Consider the following 13293-nt stretch of genomic DNA (forward strand, 5'->3'; position numbering starts at 1 on the left):
TTCTTGAAGGACTTAAAAGTTCTTTGCATACAGGTTTTTCACTTCTTTGGTTAGCATTACCCCAAGATATTTGACCTTATTTGTGGCAATTGTAAAGGAATTTACCCTGATTATTTTCTCAGACCTTTTATCATTTATATATAGAAGGGCTTCTGCTACTTTTGAGTTGATCTTGTACCCTGCCACTTTAATGAACTTTTCATCATTTGGCAGAGTCATCTGGTCGCATTTTTGGGTCACTTTTATATATCATCATTGCACCTGCAGAAAGGAAACTTTGAATTATTTCTTTCCAGTTTCAAGTATAACTTTGAGTAGATATGGAAAGAGTGGACAGGCTTATCTTCTTCCTGCTTTCAGTGTAATCACTTTGAATGTCTTTCCATTTATTTGTTGTTAGATTTTGGCTTGCTGTATAGTGTTTTATTAGGTTTAGCTACATTCCTTGTATCCCTGTTCCCTCCAAGACCTGTAACTTACAAGAGGCATTTTATATTGTCAGAGGATTTTTTTTATCCTCTAGTGATATAATCATGTTTTTTTATTCAATTTATTTGTATCATAGATTATATTGCCAGATTCTCATTGGTTAAACCAGGGAGGCTCTGCTCTCTTGGTTCTAGCCCAGAGTGGCACATCATGTGCCCAAACACAACCCACCAGCCTCAGAGAAAACAGCAGTCTCCCTACATGTACAACCATACTCCATCAATATTTGGGCCAAAAAGCCTAGGCTCAGAATATCCGTGGAAAGGACATGTCTGTTTTTCCAGATGAATTGTCTTCTATCTAGGCCCTAGCTTTGGAAAGCACATCCCATGCCACACCTCCACCCAGCAAACCCCGAGAATCTGAGTACCTTACACACATTTGCACCATCACTCACCAAATCTGTGACAATCATAGTTTCGGCCTTGTCTGCTCCTGGAGCCAGGCACAGATGACACCTTTTTGGAGCCCAAGAATGAATTTAGTCCATCTGACCTGTTTCCACAGAAACAGTTTTATTCATGACGAATCAAAGACTACCAGAAGCCATGTTCTTGGACATTTTATTGAAAGTCATATACACACAATATCATTAATCAGTATACAAGAAGCATCCTCTACCTTTTTTATGACAAGTCCCCAGGTCATAGACACAGAACCGGACACATTTATGGCAGAATTTTGTAAGAAATAAGCCTTTCTTGGGATGTCTTTTGGACCTGAGTATATTCAGGAGATCAGGACACAGATTGGTAAATTTGTCCTCAAGGATATGACCCACTTGATCATAGCACTCCAATGGGGCAGGGTAGAACTCCTCAGTCAGCGTGCTTAGATTGGCCTTGCAATGCAGAAAGTCCTTCAGAAGAGATGTAGAGATGACACTGTTGAGAAAATTGACCCTATTGAGCTTGGAGCACTTGCTCAGGGTAGGCAGCAGGGCATTAAGTTGAGAATCTCTGATCGAGCAGTCCTTTTACTCCAGAATTTGCAGATTGTCTGGCACCTTCTCATGGAGAAATTGGAGATGTGTAGGACTTAAGTGGAGTAATGATAGACTATGTAGGTTCAGATATTTCAGCTGATAAAGCCTCAGCCACAAACACAAATGTTCCAGGTCTGGCTCAGACAACCTGCCACATTGGATGGAAAGAGACTCCACAGGGCACTTCATGGATCTAGGCAAAGAACAAGAGATTACTTCTGTCAAACAGCATGGGAAAGCCTAGTCATGTGCACACTTCTACAGAGCAGATAACTGTGTTTGGATTCTATTGCTAGGACAAAACAAAATGACCGATGAAAAGGCGATGAAAAGATTTGTTCGCCTGAAGTTTAGAAATGCACAATCCATCCCAGAGGGAAGTCAGGACAGGAAGAGAAACAGGGTAGCAATCAGCAAGCAGGATGTATACAGAGATGCCACGTAGAAACAATGCTTATGGTTTCCCTACCATGTCCTGCTCACCCTGCTTCCTTAAAAAAAAAAACCAGAAATGCTAGCTCAGGAATAGATCAAGACACAATGGACTTTACCCTCCCTCATCAATCCCTAAGTGCAAGAAATTTCCTACATGCTTGCCTGAAAAAATATTGTAAGTGGATGTTCAATTTGAGGTTCCCACTTCTCAGAGGACTCTATCCTTTGTCAACCTGATACAAACATCACCCAGGGCAGGGGAACACTGAATCAAAATCAGTCTTTCTTTTTTTCTTTTTTTTTTAGAAAGTAATTTTATTAAATTATAAAAGTTTCCATTTCCGCCCCTCCTCCCAACACCCTCCCACTCCCCCCAGTACCTCTAGTCCTCCCTCTCCATCCCTAAGAGCAGTCAGGGTTTCCTGCCCTGTGGGAAGTTCAAGTTCCTTCCCCCTCCCTCCAGGTCCAGGAAGGTGAGCATCCAAACAGACTGGATCCCCAAAATCCAGTATATGCAGAGGAAACAAGTCCCAGTGTCGTTGTCAATGGCTTTTCAGAAAGACTCCGGGCCAGCCACATTTAGAGAATCCGACCACATTCAGAGAATCTGGTTGGGTCGCGTCCTCGTTCAGTCCCAGTCCAACTGGCCTTGGTAAACTCTCATTAGATCCGTTCCCTTGTATCAGTGGGTGATCGCACCCCTCGCGGTCCTGATTTCCTTTTTCATGTTCTTCATCCTTCTGCTCCTCATTTGGACCTTGGGGGGCTCAGTCCGGTGCTCCAATGTGGGTATCCGTCTGTATCGCCACCCATTGTCAGATGAAGGTTCCCTCTGGTCTTGCCTTCTTTGCTCACGTTCTCTTTCCTTCTGCTTCTCGTTTGGACCTAGGGAGTTAAGTCCAGTGTTCCAATGTGGGTCTCTGTCTCTATCTCCATCCATCGCCAGATGAAGGATTTATGGTGATAAGCAAAATATTCATCAGTATGGTTATGGGTCAAGGCCGTTTCAGGCACCCTCTCCTCTGTCCAGAGAACAATCTGGGGATCTCTCCTTGGACCTGGGATCCCATTTATAATCAAGTCTCCTGTAAACCCTAAAATGACTCCCTTAGTTGAAATATATTCTTCCCTGATCCCATATCCATCCTTCCTCCCTCCCCCCCATCCCAGTCCACTGAGCTATCCCCATTCCTCCCCTACTCCCTTCTCTCTAACCCTCTCCCCTTCCAACAACCCTCCCACCCCCGCATGCACCCGAAAGACCTCCCCTGCTCTTGGATTAGGAGAATCAACATAGTAAAAATGGCAATTCTACCAAAAGCAATCTGTAGATTCAATGCAATCCCCATCAAAATCCCATCAAATTTCTTCACAGACCTTGAGAGAACAATAATCAAGTTTATATGGCAAAACAAAAAACCCAGGGTAGCCAAAACAATCTTATACAATAAAGGAACTTCTGGAGGCATTACCATCCCTGACTTCAAACTCTATTACAGAGCTACAGTATTGAAAACAGCTTGTTATTGACATAAGAACAGAGAAGTCGACCTATTGAATCGAATAGAAGACCTGGGTATTAACCCACAAACGTATAAACACCTGATATTTGACAAGGGAGCTAAAGGTATACAATGGAAGAAGGAAAGCATCTTTAACAAATGGTGCTGGCATAACTGGATGTCAACCTGTAGAAGAATGAAAATAGATCCATATCTATCATCATGCACAAAACTCAGGTCCAAATGAATTAAAGACATCAACATTAATCCGTCCACTTTGAACCTGATAGAAGAGAAAGTGGGAAGTAGTCTACAAGGTATAGGCACAGGAGACCACTTCCTAAGCAGAACCCCAGGAGCGCAGACAATAAGAGAAACAATGAATAAATGGGACCTACTGAAACTGAGAAGCTTCTGTAAAGCAAAGGACACTGTCAGTAAGACAAAAAGTCTGCTTTCTGACTGGGAGAAGATCTTCACCAACCCCTCATCAGACAAAGGTCTGATCTCCAAAATATACAAAGAACTCAAGAAACTAGACACTAAAACTCCAATTAACCCAATTAAAAAATGGGGTACTGAACTGAACAGAGAATTCACAACAGATGAACTTCGAATGGCCAAAAGGCACTAAAGGTCATGCTCAACCTCCTTAACGATCAGGGAAATGCAAATCAAAACAACTTTGAGGTATCATCTTACACCTGTCAGAATAGCCAAACTCAAAAACACCAACAATAGCCTATGCTGGAGAGGATGTGGAATGAGGGGAACACTCATCCATTGTTGGTGGGAATGCAAACTTGTGCAGTTGTGGCGCGCCCCCTGACCTGCAGGGGAAGAAAGACCACCGACACGAGGATTTTTTTTCTGATCACGCTTTAATGAAGTCTGTTTGGTTGAGGGAGAGCTGGAAGTGAGGGGCCCCGAGCTGGGAGGAGTGGCGGCTTATATGCAGGTTGAAAAGGATGTTCCCCCCTAACAGGACACTAGTCAGGCTAGGATTGGTGTAAAGCTGTTGTTAGGCAAACTAAGGCAAGACTCGCGCCAAAAATAGAATTGCTTATCTTGTTTACCATGCTTCTCAGCGCCATCTTGTAATGGCGGATCTCAAACACGTGTGGATCCCCACACTTCCCCCTTTTGTTTTAAATCGTATGAAAATGTACCGGTCATAGCTGGGGATAGTGGATGTTGCCCTGAAAAATATTGTCACTCCTTTTTCTAGGGATAGGGTAACATTGAGGGCGACCTATATGTTTAGCATCATATCTCCCTGATAGGATCTGATCAGTGTACTCTCAGGTGTAAGCTACCCGTGGTAGCCTCTAACCGGGGCCAACCGGTCATCCAGTCCCTCTGGGTGCAATGGCAACAAGGCCTCCAGGTGCAAGGGCACTGGATTAGAGGTCCTGAAAAATACTGATCCATGCTTGGGGGGACTGGCCGGCTTCCAAAGCTGCCAAAGCTCGAGCAATTGTAACCTTTTCCCGTTTTCTAACACGCAGCATCCTACAGAGCAGGAACAAGACAAGTATCAGACCTGCAAAAATTATCATGCCGAACATGTCAACTCCAACCCACTCTTTAAAATAGGTGAATGTAGCCACTAACCAATCAGAAAACTGTCCCAATGTAACAACTTTTACTACTGTCTGGTTAAGCATGTGTATCTTAAGCGTAAAATTAGCTTGAAGCTGTTTAAGTTTTTGGGACCAATTTTTACTTAATAAGGCTGATATAGCTTTGGAATCATTAAGGGTAGCAGGATAGGGGGTAATACACATATGAGTAGTTTTATCTACACAGCTTATAGTTATAACATCAAAACTTTCACCTAGACACAGCATGTCAAGAATATCTCTGTTCCCACCCATTCCTAAGGAAGGAAAAGGCAAAATAGAGTAAGAGATAAGAGGCTGAAGGTCATCTTTGCTGCCTCCACATGAATCTTTCACAGCAGGACACTCAGCATCCACTGGATTATCTTTCTTCTTTATTTTTCTTGTCGGTCTTGTTGGCACCCAGATGTATGTCAGCATTTTTAGAAAAACATAAATAAAACTCTCCTCCCAAATTAATATTTAAGAGTATTAAAAACTCTCAGTGTAAAAATTTAGCACAATCAGTACTGGAAGTAGGCTCGTTTTGAATTTAGAGACCTGCATGTCTCTGTTTTAAAGAGCAAATCTTGTTTGCCTGTGCCATTAAAGCAGGCCTTAAAATTAGACGGAATTGTTTTCAAACAGAGCATGTCTGTCTGTTGCTGTTTTTTCAGCAAAATCCTCCTCTTCTTGTTTAGTTAATTTATCCTCCTCCTCTGACTCTGTTATCTCGAGGGAGGCAAATTCTTCCAGCACCGGATATAAGGGAGCTGGAGGCTTTTTCTTAATATTATCTTTTTGTGTTTCTTTATGAGGGTTCTTTTCTTCCCTCTCCTTTTTTTTTCTTTTTGGCTAGCCTTTTTTTTTTTTTTGTGCATGTTTTGATCCTCTCCTTTTGATTCTGTTTTTGATAAACTGTCCTGGTGCTCTGATAGTACCCTGCATCCTTGTTTAATTACTTTTATATTTTTTTCTTTTTTAAGGCACGAATGTACCAATCTCTACAAGGGGAGCGTTCCTCTGCCTAATTGATCATTTTTCTCAAGGTCTCTGTCTAGTTTCTCCCAACAATTGAGGGTGAGATCGCCAGAGAAGGCAAACCACGGTGTAGTCTTATCTATGTCCTTGACGATGGTCTGAACCGTACTCGTAGAAACCTTTAAACCCCTTTGTTTCAACAGACTCTGTTTGGTATTAGTCGAAAGCCGCTTTATCTACAGCGGACTTACTTTTGATTTCTTTATTTACGAGGCCTTGGTGTTAGTTGAAAGCCGCTTTATCTACAGCGGACTTACTCTCGATTTCTACACCCAACAAAGACACTCCTTTCCAGGTTCATCACACCGCAGCCAAAAACAACAAAAATAGACCACAAGGGTTAGCAGAATAACAAACAGAGCAAACCACAGCGTACCTGAGAGGACTTACCGACGTCGTCCGCTTTGTGTGTAGAGTTCTGAATTCTCTTCGGCCCCTCACAGGTGTCGGCTAGATGCTCAGTCCCGTGTCTGGGTTTCTGGCACCAGCTGTGGTCCCGGGTTTTGGCACCAGCTGTGGCGCGCCCCCTGACCAGCAGGGGAAGAAAGACCACCGACACGAGGATTCTTCTCTGATCACGCTTTAATGAAGCCTGTTTGGTTGAGGGAGAGCTGGAAGTGAGGGGCCCCGAGCTGGGAGGAGTGGCGGCTTATATGCAGGTTGAAAAGGATATTCCCCCCTAACAGGACACTAGTCAGGCTAGGATTGGTGCAAAGCTGTTGCTAGGCAAACTAAGGCAAGACTCGCGCCAAAAATAGAATTGCTTATCTTGTTTACCATGCTTCTCAGCGCCATCTTGTAATGGCGGATCTCAAACACGTGTGGATCCCCACATGCAGTCACTGTGGAAATCAGTGTGGCGGTTTCTCAGGAAACTGGGAGTCAACCGCCCTCAGGACCCAGCAATTCCACTCTTGGGAATATACCCAAGAGATGCCCTAACATACTACAAAAGCATTTGTTCAACTATGTTCATAGCAGCACTATTTGTAATAGCCAGAACCTGGAAACAACCTAGGTGCCCCTCAATAGAAGAATGGTTAAAAAAGGTGTGGAACATATATACATTAGAGTTCTACTCAGCGGTAAAAAACAATGACATCTTGAATTTTGCATGCAAATGGATGGAAATAGAAAACGCTTTACTGAGTGATGTAATCCAGACCCAAAAAGAGGAATATGGTATGTATTCACTCATAAGTGGATTCTAACCATAATTAAAGGTCTTTGAGCCTATTATTCGTGATCCTAGAGAAGCTAAATAAGAAGGTGAACCCGATGAAAATCATGTAGCTTTCATCCTGGAGATTGGAAATAGACAAAATCAGTCTTTCTTATCTTGGAGCTCAACGGCCAATGGGCAGCCTCTTGGTGTCTGCTCACTAGGGACAGCCCATTGCCTTCTCAGGCCTGTTTCATTAGCATAGGAGAGGCTCAGAAAAATGCTTCAATCCTGAAACAGATCATCAATGTCAGCCATTTTGGCCAAGTTTCTATCTGGTAAGCTCAAAGCTCTACTCAGATCATCCTTCCCTCCACATGGAGAGAAAAGCTGACTGACAGTCCACATGAGAATTGAAACTGAGTTACTCTTCACAATCTATGTGGACAGAGATCCCCAGTTCAACTCTCCAGGCATAACTTTTGCCTTTCTTAGGAAAACCTGCTCCCTCCTGTTTCCTACTTTTCAGGGTACCCAGACCACAAAGAAGTATATATAATACACACACAAAAGATAACACATGACTCAATAGTCCACCTATTAGAAAGAAATTTCTGTGCAATTCTCTAACGAAAGCTCATCCACTGAATGATGAATGGTCATTGAAGTGACTGTGTTTTGGCTGGTTAAGATGGAATCAAGATCATACAGAGAGCATCATTGTGAAATTCACAGTTCCTGGCTATTCTCAGGTGCTCAATAATCTCTATGTACTAGAGGAAGTTCTCCTATGTTACCAAAAACAGCTCTCTATCGTTTCTTACCTGCACAAGTGTTTCAGGAGCTCACCAGAAAAGAATACATCATTCATCGAGAGGTGCTTGAGACAGCTTAATTTGAAGATCTTAGACAGGAACCTAGATTCACATTTCTCCTCTCTGTCTGACAAAGGATTTGTACCTATGTCAACGTACATGAAAATTCGCTTTAGATGGAGTTTGTGCAAATTTCTCATCTGATCTAAGGGAGGTGCAAAACTACTCAGTGTTGCCAGACTCCAGTTTCTGGATAATTCAAGTTCTTCCACAGATTCTGGTGGGAAGACTTTCAAGATGGCCATGATAAGCTCCACAGGGGTTTCACAGATTGTCATCTTCATACAGTAAAGCTTCACAGACCTTTTTTGCTGCTGGGCCCACTGCAGCAAGTATGCTTGTCGCTCATGCAGTTCATCTTTTAGGTCAAAATCAGTCACTACATTCATGGGTTGCCTTGGGGCATATCTTGGGGTCTTTGCCTTTTTGCTCCTAACTCAGCATTCCTTTTGAGCAGTCTAAACCTTCTAGTCCATGCCAGACATCCCAGAAGCGATTGGACTCATCCCTTAGGTCCAGCACTTGAAGCTTCGACCTTCTGTGAGAGAAAAAGTCAAGGTGTCAAAATGAAAAAAAAAAAACTAAAACAGACTCAGCTTTCCCTTCCACTTCTCTAATCTTAGCAAGACCTGTCAGGCAAGTGCTCTTAGCATAAGCTACACCAGGATATACTTCCTGCTTTCCTCCCTTCAGTTAGTGTTGACTTCTGATTACCTAGAGGAAATGACAGGGAAGGCTGCTTCTATTATGGCTTCATCTATATTGATATGCCCCAAACTACTGGAACTACATTAGGTAGTTACATGTGTTTCTACCATCTTCCAGTCTGATAACAACAGATACATCTGATCCATCATGGATCTTATCCACTTGACTGGTCATGCCCTTTTTTAGGTATTAGGTGACCCCATTTTTATTTTCCTTTGCCCCTACCTGAGGTGAAACATCTGTGTCAGCAGCATTTCAATAGCAGCAAGTTCAACTTGTAATATCACCACATCTGGAACCTTCATCATTGTTCCCATAGGGAGGCATGCAAAAGGCCATGAGGCCACCAATGCGGTCAGTATCTTCATGCATCTGCTGTTGAAAGCCTCCTTGAACAGGGATGGGAAGAGTTCCATGGGTACCTGCTGCAGTACTGAAATGTCAAAGTCCTTATTCTTCAGGAGACTTTTCACTGCCATCTCCAGGATTGTGTGTGGAGCCTTCAAACTCATTCTGATGGATCTTGATAAAGAAGGACCTGGGAAAATATACAGGATACAAATACTCATGTCATAACCTAGTGTTTTGTAAGTCTCACACGTCCCTGAAACAAACCCAGGTCAGTATCTTTGTTATAACAGTAGTCAAGATTTCTGTGTATCTTCTTCTAATATCTGCTCATCTCAAGTCTGTCAGCTTGTGACATCCATCATTAGAACCGGCACAGCTACAGATTAACCATTATTTCACCAAGAACAATGCTCTGCTGTTCTGAATCTCATTTCCCTTTGGAAAAATTATTCAGAAGCAGGCAAATATACCAGTCTCTTGTTGTACCAAATTGAGACTGATTATGCTTAATGTCCCTCATGAAACGAGAGGGATAAGGTCCCATGTCCAACTCACCCCAGTTCTCTCCTCCATGTAGTCAATCCGCATGAATAGGAGAGGAGATACTCACAAGTGTCTGGCAATCCTGGGCTCCTAGGTCCTTTTATACTCCTTTCTCCTCAGGACATCCCTTAGTATTTCTACATCCCTTTGAGACACTTCTATCTCACAGGGATATTGACTGTACATTTGCTTAAAACCCATTATGATTATATTTACTTAGGCTATACTGACTGAGTCGTAGCTCCACATGTGAAAACAATAATGCTTAACTGAAGGAGAACTGGAAGATTCCATTAATCCATTGATTGCTTGAATTAGTTTTGCGGGAGTGTTAACCTGAGCATATGTGATTTATTCTTACCTGTACCAAAGCTGGGCAACCAGGGTCTAAGCAGCCTCATGATGTACAATTAATAAAAACTCAGAGTATAGAATTCAGCTTCAACCTGAAGAAATGAAGAGCAAAGGAACCAGTCACTGGCTCTTTCCCCTCCCAAATTATATGCCCTCTACTGCTGGGATTCAAGGCTTGTGACTCCTTAAGGTGGGGATTAAATGTGTGAGCCAGCACCACCTGGATTTGTTTTTACATCGATCGTCTGTGGCCCATGGTGGCCTTGAAATCACAGAGGTCCATCTGACTCTGATGTGGGATTCCCCTGTGTATGCTGTGAATCGATTGCTTAATAAAGAGAGATCTTCCTTGGCCTGTGATAGCATAGGGAAGCTCTAGACAGGGTAAACTACTGTGAATTCTGGCAGAAAGAAGGCAGATTGAGAGAGAAGCCATGCAGCCCTGCCAGAGACAGACTCACAACCTTTACCCAGTAAGCCATAGCCTTGTGGCAATACACAGATGAATCGAAATGGGTTAATTTAGGTTAGTAGGTAACCAGAAATATGTAAGCTATTGGTCAAATAACATTGCTAATAATATGGTTTCTGTGTGATTATTTCAGGTCTGAGTAGCCAGAAACAAACTAGCAATCTCTTCAAACATGATTGTCTGCCAAATCATAAGATTAAAGGTGTGTGACCTCATTGCCTGACCTCTAGTTGCTTTAGTTTTGTCTCTTGTCCTCTGGCAATATTTATCCTAACAAACAGTATACCACTACAATCGAGAATGGGCCTAGCAGGATAGACAGACCAGGAATGAGCTGGTGCTCAATGCCAGGCTTTGCTCTCTGAGAACCTGCCTCCAAAACACCTTGATTAATAAAATAAAGTAAAGAGAAAATTTCAGTCCTTACAACTGCAAACACATAATTTATGAGACTTAATTTAATGGATTTATAAAAGAATTAACCTAGAAGAAAGATGCTAATTTGAGTTCCACAATGAAACTTTGAGGCAAAGAGACAAAGGAGTGACTGTAGGTCAAGACCAAACTTGCATATCTGATGCCCCATCTCAAAGAAACAACAACAAAACAAAACAAAGAAAAAAGCACATGAACAAAAACACAAGCATTTAATGGCATTTTCCATTAAAACAAAACCACACAAAAGCAACAACTCAAGTAAATTCGCAAAGATTTCGTCTCTCATTTTAATTAACCACAGTGAACTATAGGTACATTGCTAAGGAGTCCTACCCTTCAGGTAAACATTCCTCCTGATGGAGGTGAGTGCTTATCTGATCTGGACACTGGTGACAGGACTTCTATCTCCAGAAGGGCCAGCTGTGAGTGAGTGCACCTTAATGACACTGAGGGTGTTCTCAGCATCCTATAGCCCTTTTTATACTCCTTTTCCTTCACACCTGCCTTTTGTGGTCCCACCCTTAAAGGATATGCTTCCAACTGATTAGGGGATTAAATCTCTATCCACTTAAACCTCTTCTTTTCTTTTTTAATTTTATTTTATTGATGTTTATTGAGCTCTATATTTTTCTCTTCTCCCCCCCTCAACCTCTTTCCTCCTCCCTTCAACTTTCTTCCATGGTTCCTATGCTCCCAATTTACTCAGGAGATCTTGGCTTTTTCTATTTTCCATTTCTCATGTAGATTATATCTATGTAAGTCTCTCTTAGCATCCACATTGTTGTCTAAGTTCTCTGGTATTGAGGTTTGTAGGTTAGCTTTCTTTGCTTCATGTTTAAAAACCACTTATGAGTGAGTACATGTGATAATTGTCTTTCTGTGTCTGGGTTACTTCACTTAAAATAATGTTTTCTAACTCCATCCATTTTCCTGCAAAACTCAAGCTGTCATTATATTTTTCTGCTGTGTAGTACCACCTTTGTGTAAATGTACCACCTTTTTTTTAACCATTCTTCAATCGAGGGGCATTTGCGTTGTTTCAGGTTCTGGCTATTAAAAACAAAGCTCCTATGAACATCGTTGAACACATGTGCTTGTGGCATGATTGAGCATCCTTTGGATATATACCCAAATGAGGTATTACTGGTTCCTGAGGAAAGTTGTTTCCTAATTTTCTGAGAAATCGCCACACTGACATTGAAAGGAGATATATCAACTGGCTTTCCCACCAGCAATGCAGAAGTGTTCCCTTTTCCCTAAAACTTCTCCAGTATAAGTTGTCAACAGAGTTTTTGATCTTGGCCATTCTTACAGGTGTAAGATGGAATCTCAGAGTTATTTTGGTTTGCATTTCTCTGATGAATAAGGATGTTGAACATTTTCTTAAAAGTCTTTCAGCCATTTTAGATTCCTTCGTTGAGAGTTCTGTTTAGGTCTGTACTTAATTTTTTTATTGGATTATGTGATCTTTTGATGTCCAATTTCTTGAGTTCTTTGTATATTTTGATCAGACCTCAGTCTGATGTGGGGTTAGTGAAGAACTTTTCCCTTTCTATAGACTGTTGTTTTGCCTTGTTGACCATGTCCATTGCTTTACAGAAGCTTTTCAGTTTCAGGAGGTCCCATGTATTAATTGTTTCTCTCAGTGTCTATGCTGCTGGGGCTATATTTAGAAAGTGGTTCTCAGTGCCAATAAGTGTACTTCCCACTTTCTCTTCTATAAGGTTCAGTGTGGCTGGCTTTATATTGAGGTTGTCGATCCATTTGGACTTGAGTTTTTTGCATAGTGATAGATATGGGTCTATTTTTATTTGTTTATATGTTGGTATCCTGTTATGCCAAGCACCACTTGTTAAATATGCTGTCTATTTTCCATTTGATATTTTCTGCTTCTTTATCAAAGATCAGGTGTTTGAAGATGTGTGGATTGATATCCAGGTCTTCTCTTCAGTTCCATTGGTCCTCCTGTCTGTTCTTATGACAATATCAGGCTGTTTTCAGTACTGTAGCTCTGTAGTAGAGTTTGAAGTCCAGGATTGTGATGCCCCCAGAAGTTCTTTTATTGCACAGGATTGTTTTGGCTATCCTCAGCTTTTTAATATGAAGTTGAGTACCATTCTTTCAAGGTCTTTGAAGAATTTTGCTGGGATTTTGATAGGCATTGCATTGAATGTGGAGATTGCTTTCGGTAAGATTGCCTTTTTACTATATTAATTTTGCCTATTCAAGAACATGGGACATCTTTCCACTTTCTGGTGTCTTCTTCAATTTCTTTCTTCAAAGATTTAAAATTATTGTCATAGAAGTTTTCCACTTGTTTGGTTAGAGTTACTCAGA

The 13293-nt window shown here is 41.7% G+C and overlaps 1 protein-coding gene across 1 annotated transcript; it reads right to left on the reverse strand.

Annotated features, from left to right (window-relative positions):
* Positions 1-202: 202 nt before the first annotated feature.
* Positions 203-8479, reverse strand: LOC148123495 (preferentially expressed antigen in melanoma-like protein 7). The gene is made up of 5 exons (XM_087897029.1): positions 8040-8479; positions 6444-6580; positions 4745-4923; positions 1111-1348; positions 203-261 (listed from the first exon to the last, which is right to left on the reverse strand). Exons 1-5 carry the CDS (start codon positions 8477-8479, stop codon positions 203-205), a joined length of 1053 nt encoding a protein of 350 aa, XP_087753155.1.
* Between the last annotated feature and the right edge of the window lie 4814 nt (positions 8480-13293).

The sequence above is a fragment of the Myodes glareolus genome, chromosome 1 (assembly GCF_982192425.1).
Source record: "Myodes glareolus chromosome 1, mMyoGla1.1, whole genome shotgun sequence".
In the NCBI taxonomy this organism is placed as follows: domain Eukaryota; kingdom Metazoa; phylum Chordata; class Mammalia; order Rodentia; family Cricetidae; genus Myodes; species Myodes glareolus.